General features: G+C 40.9%; 1 protein-coding gene across 2 annotated transcripts in view; it reads left to right on the top strand.

The window, feature by feature from the left end:
* LOC144790639 (dehydrogenase/reductase SDR family member 4-like) overlaps window positions 1-22611 on the top strand; it is a 141725-nt gene that overhangs the window by 58690 nt on the left and 60424 nt on the right. For both annotated transcript variants that reach the window (XM_078665370.1, XM_078665371.1), the window contains exon 3: window positions 3034-3211. In XM_078665370.1, coding sequence (XP_078521496.1) covers window positions 3034-3211 — 178 coding nt within the window. The remainder of the gene's footprint in view (window positions 1-3033; window positions 3212-22611) is intronic.

The following is a 22611-nucleotide window of genomic DNA, read 5'->3' as shown; positions in this document are numbered from 1 at the left end:
ATCACGAACGGGCTGAACAAGCAATTCCGCGTGTTCGATGAACTCAGCGTGCTCGTATAGAGTTTTTACCATTTCACAGAGCTTTGCATAGTGCAACTACGCAAATTCTGCCCACCCGTACCATGGACACTTCCAGGGCAAGATTCCAAGGTGTGGCGTGCGGGTTCTAACCCCAGTGTGGCCTATTTTCTCCTTGTTAGAAATTGAGGTCTCTAGTTGGCAGGATGTTACCCTGTCCAAGTAAGGACCTTTCTTCCTAGTCAGGATAAGGTAGATACACTTCTAAAATAACCCTCTTGGTAGCTTAGCTCAGGCCAGGTTCACTCTAGGGGGCGGAGACGGCATTGTGGAAGTCAGACACAGTCCATTCAGGTGCAAACAACACCTCCTCCCACTACTCTAAATGCAGCCAGGTACATTCAGCTTGGCTAGGAGTCACCCAGGAAAGAAAGAACCCCCAGAACCCCCCTTGTGTTTGTCATCTCCTCCTCTTGTCACTCAGAACCCAGACAGGTAACACACAAAAGGCACACAGGATGGTTAGACAAGAAAATACTCACTTTCTATAAGTGGTATTTTCAAACACATAATAATAAAAATCATCTTTACTAAAAGATGTATTTTTAACTCCTGAGTTCAGGCATCCTAAACTTCATTTTTCTATCAGCTCCCACTGGCAAGCTACCTTGGGAAAGTGTTACCAAGCAGCTCCCATGTTAACATATGGGAGAGAGAGAATTTCAACACTGAAAACGAAATACACTGCATTTCACTATTAGGACTTGCAAAAATACACCACTTCATGTTTCTCCTTTTAAATACACCGCACTCTGCCCATGGGGTTACCATAGGGGTGACTTAGATGAAAGAAAAGGGAAGGGAAGTGAGTGCATTTGCCAGATCGACATGGCAGTTAAAAAGTGTGCGCAGACACTGCATGGGCAGGTCTGAGACACCTTTGAATGGCTACTTGTGTGGGTGGCACAACCAGTGCTGCAGGACCAGTAGATTTTGATTTGCAGGCCCTGGGCACACACAGTGCACTGTACTAGGGACTTAGTAGTATATCAAATAAGCCAATAATAAAACACCAATCCATGACCACAATTTACATGGAGAACATATGCACTTTAGCACTGACTAGCAGTGGTAAAGTGCCCAGAGTCATAAACCCAACAAAAACAGGAGTTCAAAAAGCAAAACATCTGGGGGTAAACCCACTGAAAAAGTCTAACACTCATCTTGTTGTCCATTACCTGCATAAACACTGAAAGAGCTACAGATGTTAGATCCTGTGGTTTAAAAAAGGTGCAGTAGCTGAAAAGAAACTGCTCAAGCCAACTATTTATCTTAGAGTACGAACTACAGGAGCTGCTATAAGGTTTGTGCACTGGAGACGTTATGCAAGTGCCCTGTGCGAATGAAATAGTTTATGAATGTTCATCTTCTGCTAGAACAAATCCAGGGCAGAACGCAAAATGATGGGGCCCCCTTGCAGAGTGTAAAGAGGGGTCTGTGTCATTCATATCTCACACATGTCCATTGCTTGTGTGAAATGGGACCCATGAAGGGTTGGCGGATGCCCCGGTGCCGTAGGGACTGCAGGGGCAGGGCCTGTGTTATGCTCGTGCACAAATCTTTGTTATCTGCACCATGGTATCTTGGCAAGTTTAGTGCTCTAAATGGGTAGGTATTGTCTGGTACTGAGTACCCGCACTTCTTTAATTTGAAAAGCAGTGTACCTCCACTTCAAGGCACTGCTGCAATATATATAGTGGGAGAGTACTGGCACTTCTCAGGAACAAACAGGTGCTCTAAATAGTGAGTGCCTGTACTTCTGTATTTCCATTTAAGGCACTGAGAATGGTGTGCCATTTTCCACAGCTAATAGGTTACGGAGCATGCATTATTTTCTTTCTTCCAATGGTTCAATTGCCCTTTTCCCTTAACTACCTTCCAGTTATCTCACAACTAAAGGAATTTATTTTCTGAGGTTTGGGGGGAAGGCTTGGGTTCTTGGTTCTTGGGCCCTCGCAGGGAAGCGGACCTAGTTGGAGTATCGGGGTTTTAGGCCCTGACATCCTCCAGTCAGTACTTTGTCTCCACCATGCCTGGTGACAATTTTGCACCTGTGTGACCCATGTGTTGGTTGTTCTTTGATGTTGTGTGTGAAAGACTTAAAACCAAAGATGATGGGTGAGATATGGTGCTATCTGTGGATTTAAACTGTTTCCAAATCACATTGATGGTGAATTTGGTCCAGCTTGATGTGAAGGTTGTCCTGTCAGTAGTCTCTGCTTTCTAGCTCTTCTACATGGTCCTCTCTTTATGGTTTCCTCATTTGCTTGGCAGGGTTGCTAATATACCTGCTGAAACTCCACATTTAATTCTTGGTCACATACTGACCTGAGGTGCAATCAGGTCAATTTTCTGGGTTATATAGCTAAATTTCTTTTTCTTCTCTGATACCCTGACGCTCTAACACAAACCCCTCAATTTCCAGTTAGTAATCTTGATCCTGGGTGGCAATTACCAGTTTCCCCCACATTGTTCTTGATTTCTACAGTGATTCAGAAACTAGATTTTGGCCTTTGAGTAAAATAGATTCCATTTCCTTATTTTTGGTCATCTCCATATAAAGATATACTTTTGGGGTTTTCATGCAGTAGACTAGCTATTGGATATTCTTTTATTGGAGTGGCTAAATATGACACTATGAAGTAGCCATATAACGATACCAGCAAAGTGTTTATTGTTTGACTGTCTAGGGTATTTTGCATGTTGTTGGTTAACACAGAGGTCCCTTATCTTGACTGCCCCATTTGGTTGAGAATACATTTTACTTAATCTTCCCTTCATGGAGCACTTTCTCCCAATAGGCTCCTGGTTAGAACGGACACGCTACATATTCTACTTGCTTGTCAACCAATGCACATAATTCTACCTTGGAGGCAATCCTCACCTGTCAAACAAGTGCATGTAGCAGCCCTTGTTGCCTTGATGACATTTAATCTCCCTGCCCTATGTTTATAGGATCGGACTTGCCAGCGCTAGGCGCCTCGCACAGCAAGGAGCTCAGGTGGTACTGAGCAGCCGAAGTAAACAAAATGTAAACATGGCAGTGGAACAGCTTGCTGCAGAGAACCTGTCAGTTTCAGGAATAGTTTGTGATGTTGGGAAGAAGGAAGACAGGAGCAGACTGCTGAAAATGGTAAGATGATTTGCAAAATTCTACCTACCATCTTTAACATATATATATATGAATTTGCAGGTTTGTTAACGTGCTACTAACAAACATATGGGGAAACTAGAGCATCCTTTACGATTGGTTTATGAAGGGCATCCCATGCTCAATCACAGAATCAAGACACACTACTAGGCCAATATGGAGCACATTAATTTACCTAAATTGCAGCTGACCCTCACTGGCCTGAAAAACAATGAATGGAAGTCACTGACAGCAACAAGCCACCGTACCTGACTTTCTGGGGGCTCCTGGGCAAGTCACTACACAAATCAACAAAGGATTAAAGAGAGCTAATCATTCTTCCCTCATGGATGCATTAAGGTATAGTCCTCCAGCACTGGATACAAAGGAGTCAATCAACCCACCAACCTACCAGGTATAAGACTTACAATTTCAGTGGAGTAATTCAGCACTCAAAGCCTTAATAGTATCATACTACAAATCTAGAAATAGCAAAAGAAGACATGCCTTAAAAAGCCAGGCTTAGAGAATCTGAAATATTAACCCAGGATAGGTTTGACAAATTGTTTATTCGTCACATCAAAAAGGACCTTAAAGAGTATCTCTACATGGTGCTCTTGGTCTAACACCGAAAAGGAACACTCTGTGTCAGACATCAGTTGTCAGCGGTGTGCCAGGAGAGGGGTCAAGGGGATATGATACACATACAATTCATATCCTACAGGGTGTAATAGTGTGGGTACTTATGAGCATATGAAAGTACATTTATTGCTCTTTGCTGCATACTTAAGGTACAAATAGAGGCTTCAGAGGTCACTACAACTGAATATGTGAGAAGGAACACCAATCAGGACAGATTCCACCAAGGGCATGAATAGACAAAGAAAAGTTTTGTAAAACAATTTTAACTGACAATAGAAAGTTTTCCTGAAGTTATTTGAAACTTGTACCAAATTCCTAAAAACCTAATATGATGCATTTCTAACTCAGTACTGTAGAACCTGAGTATTGATATAATTAAGACTGTTTCCTACAATCGCTGTGAGTTATGTGAATGTAAGTTTAATATTGACACAGAAGCAACTTAAGAACAGATGTAGTCCCAACTTACAATAGTCATGCATTTGTAAATCTAGCTTGAAGTTCATTTGAAACAGCAGACTTAGTGAGCATCAATGACTGCCTCCAAAAAACGAACAAATCATATTACAAAAATAGTGGTTGAATGCTCTGAAATATATTTGAACTAATAAAGCATTTAGATAAAGCCTATGAGAAAAGTATATTGTTATTTAGGGTGGTAGAGAGACCTCGTCAAGTAATAATGTCACTGTCCATGTCAGGTCCAGATAGGGTTCTTTAAATCAAACCCTAGCTTAGACCTGGGTAGCTGTGACACAGAGCAGTCACGCTTAACTAAAAGGAAACCAAGTGTAAAGCATTTATCAGTACAAAAACAGTAAATACATAAGAAACACACTGTAAAATTACCACATATAAAAATAAAATATATTTTATATTACACAATAAACTAGCAAAACACATAACGAGACCTGGAGTTATGAACTTTGCAAGATTTTCATCAATCACTCCAAAATCTTTTGAAAGTTTGAAAAAGTTTTGTAAATCACTGTTTTTCACTCATAGCAGTAATCTACGAGCCTCAAATCCGAGGCTCCAGGGCAAAGTCTGACTGTATGAAAGACAGGGTCAGATGCTGGCATCCTCAGCAGCTTGAGGCTGGCTTTGGGCTTGATGTCGACAGAAGTGAAGTCCAGCAGTCTGGTGTATTCTTGGTCTCGATTACTTTGAGGCTACCTAGGAACCGGCAAGTAGTGGTAGTCTTTGAGACGTGGACTCTGTGCCCTAAAAACTTTATCTTTCACGTTTGTCTTGCAAGTTGCAGTTCTAGGGTAGAAAGAGTGAACTCTAACACTAGCCAAAGGTCCAGGGCCTGTGAGAAACCTCCTTGGGTCTAGCACTCAATCTCACAGGCAGTTCACAGCCAGTTCACTGACAAAACATCGATGTAAAAAACAGAAAAGTAAAAAATATGAATGAAAAAATATAGAATGCAAAAATATCGACTCCCTATACTTAAACAGGTAGGTTGAGAAATATTGAGAAAAAAAATATTGATGTAAAAAATATAGTTGTACGAAATATCGAATTTTATGTATGTCTAAAATTAAATAATAAATATTAAATATGTTAAATAATAAAATTAATATAAAAAATAAAGAAGATTTTTTAAACTATAGAAACTCAATTAAAAAAAGTTAAACACACATAAATAATAATTCATATATATTTACTTTAAAACAATTAATAAAGTATTAATTTTAATTTATTTATTTTATAATTTTTAACGAAGCCACAGCCACTGAATCCTTAAACACAGCGTGTTATATATATATTCCACAAGAAGAATCATGCTTCCTTCCAGCATGAAATTCAAGCCCATCCAGTCGAGATGTAAGTAAAGTAGATTTTATTTTAACAGGCAGCTTCAGTAGTAATAGCATGACGCATTTCAACACAGCAGTGTCTTAATCATATGCAGCTGTGGGGAACAAGTGATTTTGAATTTAAATACACTTCATTAGTTAACAGTGAAGAGGGATGCTTGTATGCACACATCTACTGTAAAAGAGCCAGTCAGAACTTATTTTCGTTTTTTCGTTTTTCAATCTGGAACTGCACAACTGGTTTCCTTGCACAATATTCTCATTAATTTCATTGACAGTGCATTATTGTGAAGGAGTGTCCGAATGTGCATGGTCTAAGTCCCAGTACTACTTGTTTCTGGACTACAGTGACCAGAATGCAACACAACTGTTTTGCAAAATACAGCATTGCATCCTTCTTCTTTAAAGTCAATTTCAGTATTTGCAATGATAAAAATGTTTAATCCAAAGGTTATAACATGCCCACCTTAATGCCTTAAAGGAGTCAATTCCATGTTGTGCAAGGGGGCGATATAGTTTTCCTCCATTCATCTCAAGGGCAAGGCCACATAATTTTGAGCATGCTGGTACTTGTTGTTCGTTCTCAGTTCTACAAATATTTCCCTCCGGTGGGTGATGCCGTTTCTTTAAGCAATATTTTTCCCATATATATATGTGTGTGTGTGTGTGTGTGTGTACCAATAACATAAAATCTAATAAAAAACCTTATATTATATTATAAATTAAAACATTAAACTATTTAAAAATCTTCAAACCTAAATTTCCCACTCCAGTAAGTGCAACAGTAGGGAAGTGTTGGATAGCGGAGGGGTAAAAATTACTATTCCAACTCCAGTGAGTGCAACCGTAGGGAAAGTGTTTGATAGCGGAGGGGTAAAAATTACTATTCCTACTCCAGTCAGTGCAACAGTAGGGAAAGTGTTTGATAATAGAGGGGTAAAAATTACTATTCCCACTCCAGTGAATTCAATAGTAGGGAAAGTGCTGGGTAGGGGGGGGGTAAAAAGTTATATTCCCACTCCAATGAGTGCAACAGTAGGGAAAGTGTTTGATAGCGGACGGGTAAAAATTACTATTCCCACTCCAGTGAGTGCAACAGTTGGGAAAGTGTTGGATAGTGGAGGGGTAAACATTAATATTCCCACTCCAGTGAGTGCAACAGTAGGGAAAGTGTTGGATTGCAGAGGAGTAACAAATAATATTCTCACTCCAGTAAGTTCAAAATTAAAAACAAACAACATTTTAACAAAAAAATATATCAAAAACAAAATAAATAAAAAATATATAAATATGTGAAAAATGTAAATACAAATATATTTAATGTTTAAAAACATTCAAACATATTATAATGTTAAATACATATGACTAATACCTAGAAATATTATATTTAATAAAATATAAAAGAATTCCATAAAATATTAAAAAACTAAATAATTAATTATTACATACATTTACTTAAGTAAAATTAATTTACTACCCACACTGTACCCTTATTACAATAAAACACCCACAGAAAACAATAAACAAATACCCTAATTAAATATACATTGATCAATTAATATTAATGATCAACTAATTGTTCGCACCCTTTACCCCTATAAACCTCACAACTCCAAACCTAAAAAAATCACACAATTGCCATAACTAATTATCAATTAATTAGTTAATATAAATTAACAATTAAATATTAATTAATTAAAAATAAATTACTTCCCACACTTTACCCCATAAACCCACAACACACACCTAAAATAAATCACACAGTTGCCATAATTAATTATCAATTCAATAGCTGATATAAATTAACAACTAATTATTAATTAATTAAACATAAATGATTTCCCACCCTTTACCCCTATAAACCCCACAACCCACACCTAAAATAATTACACAATTTCCATAATTAATTTTCAATCAATTATTTAATATAAATGAACAACTAATTATTAATAACAAATAAATTACTTCCCACCCTTTGCTCCTATGAACCCCAAAACCAGCACCTAAAAATAATTACACAATTACCATAATTAATTATCAATTAATTAATTAATTTTAATCAACAACCAATTAATAATTAATTACAAATAAATTACTTCCCACAATTAACACGAAAAAATCTAAATTAACTAAATACAAAATAATCATTAATTTATTATGATTAAATTTCTTCTCACCCTTTTCCCCTACAAACCCACAACCCACTACGGAACTAAAAAATGCAAAATGTAATTAAAATACAATTCGTAGATATTAAAAATGTAACACATATATTAAAAAACATAAACAATACTTAAACAAAAAATATCCATCACATACATTTAAAATATTAACTAAATACATAACATTATTTAAAAAATCAATATTTTTGTCGAGAGGATGTAGCCTTACGGCTAGAGAGGTCGACCTCTAAGCTGGGGAACTGGGTTTGAGTCTCGGCAACGACGCTCAGCATCATGTAATCCTGGGCAAAACACTTAATCTCCCCGTGCCTAACAAAAAATGAATGTGTCCTTCTGTAACAAAAGCGCTCTGATACCCGATGTCTCGGATCTTGTTCGCGCTGTATAAAATTGTCTTAAAAAAAACGATATTTTTGCAAACAATAGTAATAACTTCTATATTTTTTTAAAATGATATTTCTTATCTTAATTCAATATTCTTGACCACAATATTCTTGCTGTCGATACTTCTGAATCATGAAATTTCCAACAGGATATTTGTGTAAGTCGACATTTCCAACTCTTTATTTCCAACACTCTAACGAGCTATACCAGCGGAATGCAACTCAAGTCCAATGCCTAGTGGGCCGCTGGGCACTTTGCAGGTGCAGGCTTGTTTAACTTTTGTATCCTTGAAGCTTAACAGGAGGCTAGCCAACTAGCCCTTAGAGCCCACTGACTGGATTTGGCACAAGTGGGAGCCGGTCCAGCCCTTGGGGTTTCTCACTAATAAGTCAACTAGAGGAGTAGCCCTTTTCTTTCTGAAGTCCTATCTTGGTTCAGCAGGTGCAGCAGGTGAAGTCTTCCTGAGTGCAGCCTTTATTTCTGACGTCCACAGGTTCAGCAGGTGCAGTCATTCTGCTGTCTTTTTTGAGTCCGAGAGTGTCCTGGGAATGGTAGCTAGGGTTGCCACTTTTATGGCAACTTTGAATATGTGAGTGGGGAGGCCTCATTACCTAGCCAATGGGCTACAAGTCCCAGGGGACAACTGCACTAACTCTTACGTCATTTCCTGTGGGATTGGCACCAAACAATACCATAATGTATCTCCCTGCCCAAATACAAGATATCAAGACTCTTCTATTCTAGGTTATAGCTATGGGCACACCCTGGAGGTGTATCCAGTGTATTTATCCAGCTGTTAGAAATTGGGTTGTTGGTTAGTTGTGGTATGAGCCCTGGTCAAGCAGCAAACACAATCCTAGTCAGAGTAAGAGGTTGGCAAACCCTAAATTAACCTGTGCTCACCATCAGCTAGCTTTGCACAGAGCAGTAAGGCTGAACTTTAGAGGCTGTGTGTAAAGCATTTGTGCAACACTTCAAACAATAAATGGTGAAAACACCACACAAAAAGATTCCACACCAGGCGTGGTGGGTTTTGCAGAACAGTCACGGGCAACATGTCCTGATTTTCCACAATAAAGACACAATTTTAAATGGAGTCTACGATCTTTTTCATCTTTGGACAATGGTCCACGAATACTACCTATTTGTATAGGTTCTATAGTGTTTGATGTAGAAGTGGAGGTTTCCTTTTTCTCCTGCTTTATCACAAGCAATCTAGTTGTGTCACTATGACTCCTTTCACCCTTGCGTTCACCTAAACGGTGATCTAAACAAACCACTAGATCGGTAAATTCTGAACAGTCAGTAGATAGGTCAACAATTTGAGCAAGTATGTCTTTAAGGTCATCTCGAAGCCCCCGATAAAACGGTGCCGTTCTTTTTTTATTAGGAGCATTCAGTTTCAGCAATGAGACGATCAAAAGATGTAATATACATTAATAAAACCTTATTGCCCTGGTACAAATCCAACAGCTCATTATCACTGGCTTGAATGAACTAATGTTTTGCAAACAATTTTTGCATTGCTTCCTTAAAACACGTGAAATCGTGAAGCAAAGGATGTCTCGTTCAACAATTGGAATAGACCATGTTGAAGCTATTCCGCCCAAGTAGATTAAACAAAAGCTACTCTTGCCGCATCTGTGGGAAAAGCTGATGGACGACAAAGAAAGTGTAATTGGCATTGATTCATAAATAATTCTTATTTTGTGTGAGCTCAGAAGAAACGTTCTGGGGGTGCTAACGGAACTGGCATGGAAGTGGTAACAGAGACATTCACAGTTTGGACTACAGGTGCTTCAGTATACATTTGGGGTAAAGTGAAAACGGGGAGACTGAACCACTGGTTTGGTTTTACCTGTACTATCTTCCTACAGATTCCCACATGGTTTGTAACACTGGAAATACGTTTTTAAGAAAAGAAATTCTTGTTTCAGTGATGCTACTTCTCGCTGTAACTCTACGAGGACTTTAGTCAAATCCGGCATTATAAGAGGGTCTAAATCTTGACCTGGCGCTACAAGATCATCAACTGGGAAATCCATCGCCCAGGCCAACGTTATTTTTTGTGGCTTGACTTTCTGTTATGATGGTCTAACCACTCACCTGAAATCCAGGTAGTTAGCAGGGGCGATGACAACGCCCAACACTCTCTGAATATATCTCAGCACTACTGAAAAAGAAACAGGAGCCCTGGCAAATATTCCAAGAGGGAAGGCGTTTTCGGATGAGAGACAAAACATACATAGAATAAACACAGCCATATTCTGCCACCTGGACCTGCTGGGATCATACATGCAGAACTGTCTTCTTCAATCTGTCCGTGAAGGAAAGCAACGTATGAGCTAAGCTATGAATCGGACAAACAACTTTGATATGTTACATATGCTCTGTGATAATCTCCTGCTCAAATGCTAAGGTTTCCATATGAGTGTGATTGAAAATATATCAGACAAAGAAGGATTATCCTCCTGGAGAACCTTATTGCACTAAGTAATGGTCATGCATTAAAGAACTAAGATAAAACTAGAAAAGAAAATAATTATCATTCAGTTGTAGGTTTTTTGTTCAAAATATATGTTATATATTACACCTCACCTTTGCTTAATCTGTGTAGACATAATTATTTTCAGTAGTTACTACAGAAACAAAAAGGCACTGATACCTTTGCAATATGCTAACAAGTATGTATTTTTCCTTGGTTTACAATGTCTATCCTTTGCCAATTAACATGCTTGTACACTCAATAGACTTGCAGGATATAAGACTCACAATGATACCACGAAAGATGAAAAGTCCCACATGGGTCTGGAGAGAAAGCAACACAAATAAATCTAAAACAAAAATAAATAAACTGAAGGCTTAAATACTCAAGTCATTCATCCGCATTCACAGGACTTAGCGTTCCTGAAGCGGAGAATGTTCTTTTATCCTGCGGTGGAGCCGGCTCTTGGAAATGCTGAACATCTTCTGATAATGACCGCAAGATGGTTTGAAGTCCTGACGAGAACATGAGCCAAAAGGAAGTCAAGCAAAGAGTTATGGGGGGGGGGCTATTTATAGCCTGTCCTTGGGCGTTGCCAACCGCATAACTAAGCGTGTGTCGACAGCGTCCTGAAAGTTCAGGAAGAAACGTGGTTGTCAGGAAGCTGGTTTTCTGGCAACCAGAAACAACACTTACATGCGCTTTTGCTCAGCACGTTACCTCTATAAACAGGAAATGCAAATAGAAAGACATTATTGAAACGTCGATATGGGCCTTTTTAAACATTAAACACCAAAGCACTTAAGTAACAGTAGAGCATTCAACATAATTAGGGATTCCATGTCTACAATTCCATTATTGTAAAGCAGGTCTTTGAATTAGTACATGATTTAAGAGTTGCCCCTGTGGATGTTGACAAATCACACAAGACATAATTTCAGTTGCTGATGTGTGCTGGTTCCTGACACCTGTTATGTCCCTGAGGTCAGCCTGCTAGCTCTTGGAGTCCCTCTGGGGTCAAGTAAGCCAGGTCCAGTATTTCTCACCCAGGCAAGAGGGCAGCAGGCAGCAGATCGGCACAGCAAAACAGGAGTCTAGCAGAGTGCAGTCCAGCAGCGTGGCAGTTCCTCAGCAGCACAGCAGTCCTTCTTCCCAGCAGTATACTCAGGTCCAGAAGTGTACTGAATTGGTGGTGTCTGAGGTCCAGTACTTAATACAATGGTGCCTTTGAAGTGGGGTATACTTCAAAGACAGGCTCTTTGTGTGGTTACAGGACACAGCCTACTCGGGTGTAAATGAGGCTTAGTCCAGTTCCTCACTCTCATCCTGCCAGGATGGCATCAAGTCACACCTAAGCTCCCATTGTGTGTGAATGTCTAGTGGGAATACACACTGTTCAACTGTGACCCACCCCAGACATGGGGTCAGAGACAGGCAGCAGGCACCAAATGGCTAAAGTAAGAAAATGCCAACTATACCAACTATCGAAAAGTTTCGCGGAATTGCAGTTTAAAGTCTGACATCACCATATGTTTGGATTTTAAACTATGATACCAGAGACACCAAACTTGAATCAAATATATCTTCGTATTTGGAAATTACAATATAAAATTTAATAAGGTAATCCCAATGTTATCCTATGGGAGATATAGGCTTTGCACTAGTGAAAAATGACTTTCAGAGTTGTTCATGATCTGAGCAGGTATAACTTATAAGTACATTTCCTTAAATGCCAGTGTTAACTGCACATACAGGTTCTGCAATGACCAGCCTGAAACATGGTTAAAGGGGCTATTTAAGTGGATGGCACAATGAGTGCTGCAGGCCCACTAGTAACATTTAATTAATAGGCCCTGGGTATATGGAGTACTACTTTACTAGGGACTTATAAGTAAATAAAATATGCCAATTGGGGATGAACCGATATTACCATGTTTAGGGACGAGAGCAAAAGCTCTTTAGCAAATCCCTTCCCATCGTCTGGCCACTTTGACCCTCTGGTATTTTTGTGCTCAGAGTCAAAGCTGCAGGAAGGTGGACTTCTTGAGGGCACTGCTCCTGAGGAACCTATCATAACTGATCTGGCAGAATAATCCGCCCACAAATCTCATTCCTCCTGAGCAGTATTGCCAAGATGGCCACATTTGAAGACGTTTGTAAGATGCTAGGGAACATGCAGAAAGAGTTAACTGCAGCGTGATTAGAAACAGCTACATTGCCCAGCCGAGTATCTCAGATACAAATCCAGCTTCTAGCTAGTGCTATGACATCCTCCAATACTAGGGGGTTATCCTCTGGACATACACCAACAGTATAAGTAACTATTCCTTCAACTGTACCTCTTGCTTCACCAGAACGATTTACAGGAGACCAAAGTAAATTTCAGACCTTCTTGACTCAGATTCAATTACATTACATGGTAAAGTCAGCGTCCTTTCCAGATGCACAATCGTACATAGCTTTCCTCATTTCATATCTTAGTGGTGACGCTGCCATGTGGGCTGTGCCTTTGGTTAATTCAGATGATCCCTTGCTTTACAACCAGTCAGCCTTTAAAGCCGAATTTGAAAAAGTATTTGACAGACGTACAATTACTGGGTCAGCCAACTGTGATCTCCTGGAACTCAAGCAATGGAATAAAGATTTCATTTGTTATTTAACACAGTTTAATTGATTAATCACAGAAACCAATTGGACAGAGGAAAAATAAACTGCACTCTTTTAGCAAGGCCAGAAAGATGATCTTAAAGATTTGATAGCCTCTATAGATCTTCAACCTTGTGATTGTGCAAAATTAATAGCTCTCACCTTGCGGTTAGATGATCGTTTGTCAGAGAAAAAAGATGACGGAAAGAAACTAGATTTTAGACACTCAATACATCCAAGAGAAAGAGTTACTAAATCTACCCTTGATCATCGTGAACCAATGGAGATAGGTGATTTGAGAAAAGCACTTACCCAAGAAAAGAAGGATGCACAACGCAAATTAAGAGTGTGCCTGTATTGCGGAAAAAAGGGACATTTTGTCAAAGAATGCCCAATCAAACCCAAAGTAAATAAGTCAATAAATACAGCTTCTTCTAAACAGGAAAACTAGAAGGTTCGAGGAACAAACATGGGAATTCGTCGAGAAGGTCTCATGATTCCTCTGGTCAAATAATAGCCAACACTCTTCAGATGTCGGCTCCGCATTTAAGTCAGAATGTATTATGCTTGATACCCGGTGTTCTTAATGAAGAAGTAATGGTCATGGTGGACTCCAGAGCACCCGGAAATTTTATTGATGTCACTTTCTGTTCTAAATTACATATGCCTACCATTAAAAAGAACAAACCAGAATCCGTGCTCGCAGTCGATGGTACGGTACTTACCTCAGGTCTGATTACTCATACCACTGTCACATTAACGATGATTATTTATTCAACAGAACACAAACATACTGAAGACCTTCATTTTGACTTGATTGATGCACCTCAATTTGGGGAAATCCTCGGAATGCCCTGGCTTACCCAACACAACCCTACTATAGATTAGGCAAGAAGAAGTATTACTTTTGACTCCGAGTGGTGGCATCGATAGTGTCTTTTTTCATTGAAAACTCTGAAACAGGAAGTACAAACTAAAACAGAAGCAATGACTGGAGTGCATTGTAAAGCCACAGCAGCAGAACAAGGCATTGAATTAGCTTCACAATATGACTCTTTTTGTGATGTTTTCTGTGAGAAGAGTGCAGATACTTTGCCCCCACATCGTGACTACGATTGTGAAATTGAGTTAGTACCAGGGGCCAAAATACCTTGTAGCAGGATATATGCCCTTCTGGAATTGGAAAACCAACAACAGCGAGAATACTTAGATACATTTCTTAAAAACGGATTCATCAGACCTTCCAAATCTCCTGACGCCTCTTCTCTCTTCGTTGTGCCAAAAGCTAATGGTGAACTCCACACGTGCATTGATTATAGAGCAGTGAATAACATCACAGTAAAAAACAGATATCCTCTGCCTCTCATTCCAGTGCTTCTCGATCAAGTTCGAACAGCTCAAGTGTATGCCAAATTACACTTATGAGGGGCTTACCATCTAGTTAGAGTTCGTCCAGGAGATGAATGGAAGACGGCCTTCCAGACTAGGTATGGTCTTTTCGAATATTGTGTAATGCCGTATGGATTATGCAATGCTCCAGCTCCATTTACATGTTTAGAAAAGATGTATTGAGAGAATATCTGGACCGAGTTGTAATCATCTATATTGATGATATACTTATTTATTCTACTTCACATACAGATCATGAAACCCATGTAAGAACTATCTTAACCACGCTAAGGAAACATGGCCTTTATTGCATACTGTCTAAATATTGTGGAGTAGCGTACAATGGAGTGGCACACAGTGGAGTGTTGTATAGTGAAATAGCATGGGATGTAATGACGTAAAGAGCAGTGGTTATTGCAGATCCCCCATGCACATGTTTTATTTAGTAAGTTCAAGTTGATAAGTAGTCCAATCCAACAATATCATCACTCTTCCATTCCACTTAGCTGATCAGGTGGGTGGTGACTCTGGCCAGGGGGCTCCAACAGCACCAGTGGCATCGCCCTCCAGGCAAGCAAAGCATCCTGTGCTTTATCATTACTCCTAGTCCTTCTCATATCTGCCTCTTCCACCCCAGCCAATTTCAGCATATGTTTCTCCTAAACTTCCTGTGTCTGGGGACGAGGGCCTAGCCAGCGTATTGCTATGCGCCATTTCAGCATAGTAAGGACTAATACAGTAAATCGCCAGCTCAATCATTTTTTCAGGGTGTTGGGGAGAAGCCCCAGCAGACACTTTTTAACTGTGGGCGGGACGTCCGATCCTGACAGACGCTTAAGCTGGGCCAAAATCTCGAGATAGTAGGAAACTAAAACAAGGCAGTGCAAACCATATGGAGTTAATCAGCTTCCACAGTCTTGCACCAAGGGTAACTCTGACACCCTGGATATATGACGTGAAGTCGTTTGGAGAAAGGTAAGACACATGGACAGTAGTGTTAACCTTATACGTTTTAAAAACTTAGTGTATAGTGTGCCTCAGTACACCACCACACATCCAGATGAGAAGCCAGTATGTGGTTCGCTAATGGCTGTGTTTACCAAAGGTAAAAGGCAGAGATGCAGTTTGTAGCACAGTTTGGCTGCCTTCTGCATTTCACTGTGTGGTGGGTTATGGTCTTACATATAGAAAAGTTATAGGTTTTATTTTTGTTTACTACCTTTTCCCAATTTAATAATTAGGTACAGACTCTATTTTTGAAGTAGAGCAGTAATTTGTAGGTATTACCGCGGAACTCTGTAGACTTTTTTCTGTATGTTTAAATATGTTTAAAATAGCAAATACACTCTAGTACACTATATTTGTTTAATAAATTGTATTGCAATGTATTTTACATTTTTTAACATATATGTATATATATATATATATTTTTTTTAAGTACCATGGTACTCTCAAGACAGTACCGTGGTACTCCATACCACTTTAATCAAATGGTTATAGGTAGTGAAAAATATCAAACCGTATACATACCCATATCCCATGTTGAAACGTAGACCACACCCAAACTGAACCTGAAAACAACATTGCTTCCTACAACTTTTGTAAAGGCAGAAATTAGCCAATCAAACAATGACTTGTAATTGCTATGTACAGTGGTACTTACACGCAAAACCACAAAATACTGTGAAATCTTGTGAAAGTACCACAACTGCAGATATCACTAAGTTAGAAGGCCTTATAACTTATAAAATACTTGGCCTAATTACCTGTAGTCCTCAAAAGATCAAAGGATCATCTGTGGCCCATAATGTGCAAACTTGCCAAATTTCATTCAAATCTGTCCAACCGTTTTTGTGCTACACACTAGTACAATGTATAAAGGAAATGCACTGCTGCCCAAATTAGTTTTGCCCCCCCCCACACTTTTTTCTTTGCACCCCCTTGAAGAATCTATGCAAAAACATTGTATACTCTGCCAATTTATAAAGAGGAATAGGTCTGCAAAGTTTGATAGAGGTTCATAAAACTAGGCCAAAGTTATTAATTGTCAAATGTCAGAGGAATTCCTATCCCTGGTAACCCTAAGTATATGTACAGTGTGGCTAGCTACTGCGTAATAAATATATAGTAAAAAGGGGTTGTTGATTATTTTCTCTATACCAACCACAAAATTTGATTTATTAACAAGTGCACCAACAAAGATATCACACATTGCTACAAGGTCATTGCAATGGTGACGAGATAACTAAAAATGGGCCTATTCTTGGGACAGTAAAGGGATCCAGGTCACTTTAGCCTTTGTGGGATATTGAAAAATGGTGCTTTATAGTAGACCTGCAAAAGGCCCCTTGATCTTTTCTGAGGGCAGTCTGTAGCATTAAACACACACTAAAGACTCTTAAAGTGTTGGTTACCCACACAGATGTCTGGTGTGATTAGACATAAATTGACAGAGTATATACCAAACAATCGGCCCAATTATATTTTGACCACGGTGGTGGCATCAGAAAGTGCTCTCTTACACTACAGCTTGTGCTGCGACCCAGGAAAAGGGTCGCAGCACAAGCCTCAGTATAAAAGAGCACTTTGTGCACATCCATGCACTGTGTGGCATGCACCATGTGGTGCATGGCACACAGCACATGCATGTGTGAGGGGGCACTACATGTGCCCCTAGGGCCACTTTGCAGTGGCCCACAAGGGACAGGGTCCTGTTTGAGGATGCCAAAGTCAGTTTCCGACAGCCATTTCATGGATGTTGGACCACCATGAAAAGGCAGTCAGAAAGGGACATTGTGATCCCGATGGAGGTGCCTACCTCGGCACCGCCTCCTTTCGGGATCATGATTTTGACGTTATAAATATATAAACACAAAGAAAAACAGGGTATGGGGCAATATTCACTGCTCCTATCAGCTATCTGGTAGTAGTCATTTTTTTAAGGGTGCCCGGGACCTGAGGCTCAATACCCCTAAGCCTCCTTGGGACAAGCCCACACTGAAAACAAAAGCACAGTGATCCAGCACTCCACTGCATAGTAAAAACAGATCTGTTTCAACTAAATTCCAGATCCATTCAGCAGGTCTTGTATACATTTTCTTTTTAGGTTTCGTAACCTGGCGAGGGGCGAAGCCACTCCCAGATCGAAATCTGTTGTTTCTAATAGTGAGGTTAGGACAGCCTCTGTTTCCAATTGGCTAGCTCCATAAATGGAGGCTAGCCATTGGGAGGCAGAGGCTGTCAATCGCGTTTTCTCTCGAAAACGTGATTCGGGGGCGTTTCTGGTGCTTTTTTAAGCCCCGCCCCTTTGTCCCGGGCCGCGCTGCCATTGGCTGCCGGCCCGGGACACCCCCGTGACGTCATTCCAGGGCCGCGCTGTGATTGGCTGCCGGCCCGGGACACCCCGTGACGTCAGCCAATCACAGCGCGGCCCGGGACCTGACTTGTTTTTTTTTGCAATGTATAGTATGACATGATGAGGCAGAATCATCTACTGTAGTTGCTCGCGTTTGAACTACAGGTGGCAGTCACGAGCCTCGGCTTCCCGGCAGTACCTGGCGGGCGGAGAGAAGTTTGAACTTGTTGTGCCTCCCACGGACTCTCTCAGGTGCAAAGGTGCGTTTGCAATGGCAGCGCAGGAAGTAACGTCAGCGGCTGGTTAATGAACACACCCCAGTCACCTGGGCAGGGCAGGGCTGCGGGGAAGACAACAGGCAGGCGGGCGCCCAGCGGCCGGGCACTGGAGCAGGCACCATGGCGGGAGAGGGCGCGTCCTCCTGGGAGATGGGGCTGCTCAAGACCTTCGACTGCGCCGAGTTCTCCAACTGGGAAAAGATCGGCTCGGGCGGCTTCGGGCAGGTGTATAAAGTTCGGCACGTCCATTGGAAGACCGACCTGGCCATCAAGTGTCCGCCCAGCATTCATGTGGACGAGAAGTAAGCATAGAGCCCCCGTCAAGGTTTATGTGCATCTTATCCCCGTTGCACTCTGTGTATTTAAGAATGTGTGTATATGTGCGTGCAGCCAGCGCTGTCAACTGGAGAAACGCGCACCCCTGAGGTTAGGAAAGCGGCTGTGGTGTTTGTTGTGTTCCTGGCAAGTCCCAGGGACGGCTGGAAACCCCCGTTGCTACTTAAGTGTTGCTGCACACCTGAGCTGCAACTTTGTGCCATTTTTTATTATTTATTAATATTCCCTTTACGTACCTTAACTTTTTCCATATTAATGTTTTATTTTTCTGCATTTAGTCCCTGAATTGTTTTCTCTGCCCAAATATTCAATCACGGAGTTTGATTTTTTTAAAAAATTTTCCCCTGATCATTGTAATGTGGATAAAAGTATCGCGTGGTCACAAGGAAAACGAGTTTGTAGTTCTTTAATATACGCACCCAGTCACACACTCGGTATACTTGCAATCCTCGTAGTCACTTTTCCTACATTTTCACACGGGATCTTTGTGTCTTTCAAATGCCTTTCAAATGCTTGTGCTTTTAACCTTCGGGCCCTGTTATTTATATTAATCCAGTACACGGGTGCCATATTCTGGGGCACGGGAGATTGTTGCATTTAGACCTTGCTGTTAGTGCAACAAGGTTTTCTTTGCACTGTGTTGTTCTGAATCTGGTGTGCGCATTGTGCAACTTGTTAGCAGCAGCAGGCTTTGGAGGTGTGTATTTGTAACCCCGCTGTCTGCGCCCAGGCTAGTCGCGTGCTTTCCATCCATAATGTCTGAATGCATCTGCTGTGGTTCCGCACTGCTGCGACATGCCACGGGCGTGACGCAATATGATGCTCCAGTCCTCACCCTACAGAATGTGGGCACTATTTTTACCATCCCAATACCCCCCTTGGCAGCTCTTCACCGTCTCACCAACAAAGTCATCATCAGCGGAGGCTGCTGAGCTATCGGTGATTTAGGCGGGCTGGGGGCGGTCCGGAGATGTTTGTGCTCAGGGGCCAGTCACACCTCTGCCATGGCCTGACCAGTGAAGTCAAACGCCCCCCTGCTGTCTCATTTAATTCACTAAGCATCAGCAAGGGTGCCACATTTCTCCCAGCCCAGGGCGCTAACTTGACAAAGGCGGCTCTGAGTGTATGTGTAATAGATCAAGGGACGCTGTTAGGGCCCAGTGCACATTGTTTATTAACTTCTTGCTTACTGTGTAAACCTTACGGCCTTACTCATTCATGTACGCAGGACTGAGCTACGTAAATTCAATGATATGCCATCCGCATATTCACGTGACCGTCTTAAGAAGTGTTTCATTCCTGCCAACCGAGAGTCACGTGACATCCGCTCCAGGGAAGTTTGGCCCGGGTCAAAACGATGAACTGTTTATGGGACAGGAAGGCTTGTATCCACATGAGTAGGTAGAGGTGATACAGGGGAGTTTTGAGTAATTCAGAGCAAGGAAGAGGTGAAAAGGGTCAGCTCTCAGAGCAAAACAAAGCACTTTAAGGTGTCTCCTCTGTCTTCCTTCTGAGAACAACCTAAGTGGTTCGATTGCCAGTCAGAAATCAGACAACCGTAGTATTATACGAGCGTGATCAATTTTTTAAGAGAATTGTGACTTTGTTAAACATGGCCTGACTTAAAATTGCAAGAATCTGTACCAAAGATCGTACGTCTTTGAAAAACACATGCCATGCTTTACATCTGAAACAAATGCTACAGTCACCCATTTATTTTTTGTACCATCATACGAGGACACTGTGTACCCTTTGTGAAAATTCCAGTGGACCAGTTGTAACTGAATTATAATGATCCAGATGCAAAAAGAACGATTGCACTGGAAAAATATAAGATACGTGGTCTTGCCATTATCTGGCGTAATATGCTCAACCCCCCATAACTGAGACCCTTCCCTCTCCCCAGAGACCCTTCCCTCTCCCCAGCGTGTGTTGAGCTGGGGCAGGTGGCATGCATGTGATTCTTGTATGTGCATATTTACTGAACTGGGTAGCAGTATGAATCCCACAGAATTCTAATAGACTACTAGAGTGCTAACATGCTACTTTCAAAACATAAGGGGTGCACTCCTGGACACCATGTTACTGGAATATGAGCTGTTAAATGTAACTCCTTGCCCTAGGAACAGGAAGACGTACATGAATATTGCGGTGTTAATTACAAACATTAACTCAGCTGGTTGCAAATGTGAGGAGAAGTATGGATTTGTATGCCTTTATGCCATATTGATATTGTATGTTAATTGGGTAAAGACAATTAACAAGAGAGGTCGGTACTTAAGTCCTGCATTAACTTCCCACCTCTGTTTCTTCAGACAATCCATACCCTCTTAATTTAAAAAAGTGTAATTTGATAGACATAGAATTTATTGTTTTTTTATTTTCAATTTACATTTATGAAATTAGAGCTTTCAGAGGTGGAAAAAGTTATTAGCTGATCTGATCTCATATTTACAGTAGATTTGTGCTCTTAGAGAAACTTAAACCTTCAAATGGGTTGCTGTTTAGAAAAGTAATGTTACTTTAAAAAAAAACTTTTTCCTACTTTCTTTGTGTTAGTAGTTTGAGCTCCCTTTAGGAAGGTACACTAACCTCATATTCACTTTCACAGAAGTTAAATAGATTGAAATGATAAAACCTGTTTAAATAATATATTTTCGTCTTTAAAAATGTTGTGCTAGATATTGTATAAACAACTACATTCAATGTTATTTAAAACATTATAATAAAAATAACATTGTAAATCCAACTTGAAACATTTTAAAATAAAAAGCATTGTAAATCAGACAAAATAACAAGGCATCTATTTCAAATCCGAGCCAACGAACCACGCAATTTTTACTGACTTCGAACACTATATATATATATATATATATATATATATATATATATATATATATATATATATATATATATATATATAAATGAACAAACAGAAAGGGATGTTTTCGGGCACTCATTTAATTCAGGGTCTTGTAGCAGCAGTGCCTCAACTTCCCAACTTGTCCAAAACCACGCAGCAATTAACCATCAATTGACAGCTAGTTCACTTGAGTCCACCACAAAAACCTCCCCTCTACTGCCCTCCTTGAGGTATTTGCAATATTCAGCAGCCCACTACGGCTCCGTGCTTCCGATCAGCTTCTACCAAGGAATTTCAGGCATGGAACTGGAATGTTTATTGGCGCTCTTCTGCCTGTGCCACATCCCAATCAGGTGCAGTTAGGTCGCCACTCTTCTCTTTTACTATACAGCACCTCTTTCATCAACAATTCATCCAACCAAGGTGCTCCAGTGTGTGCGTGCATGTGACTGCTCCAGAGTGTGTGTGTGTGTGACTGCTCCAGTGTGTGTGTGTGTGACTGCTCCAGTGTGTGTGTGCGTGTGGGACTGCTCCAGTGTGTGCGTGCATGCGACTGCTCCAGAGTGTGTGTGACTGCTCCTGGGTGGGTGTGTGTGTGACTGCTCCAGAGTGTGTGTGTATGTGACTGCTCCAGAGTGTGTGTGTGTGTGTGTGACTGCTCCTGGGTGTGTGTGTGTGTATGTGACTGCTCCAGAGTGTGTGTGTGTGTGTGTGACTGCTCCAGTGTGTGTGTGTGTGTGACTGCTCCAGTGTTTGTGTGACTGCTCCAGTGTGTGTGTGACTGCTCCAGTGTGTGTGTGTGTGACTGCTCCAGTGTGTGTGTGTGTGTGACTGCTCCAGTGTGTGTGTGTGTGTGTGTGTGTGTGTGTGACTGCGCCAGTGTGTGTGTGTGTGTGTGACTGCTCCAGTGTGTGTGTGTATGTGACTGCTCTGGTTGTGTGTGTGGCTGGCTCTGGGTGTGTGTGGCTGGCTCTGGGTGTGTGTGTGGGTGGTAGTAATTGCTGTCTGCTGAGCTC

Source organism: Lissotriton helveticus, chromosome 11 (assembly GCF_964261635.1).
Source record: "Lissotriton helveticus chromosome 11, aLisHel1.1, whole genome shotgun sequence".
Taxonomy (NCBI): Eukaryota; Metazoa; Chordata; class Amphibia; order Caudata; family Salamandridae; genus Lissotriton; species Lissotriton helveticus.
This window is presented reverse-complemented; position numbering and strand designations above follow the sequence as displayed.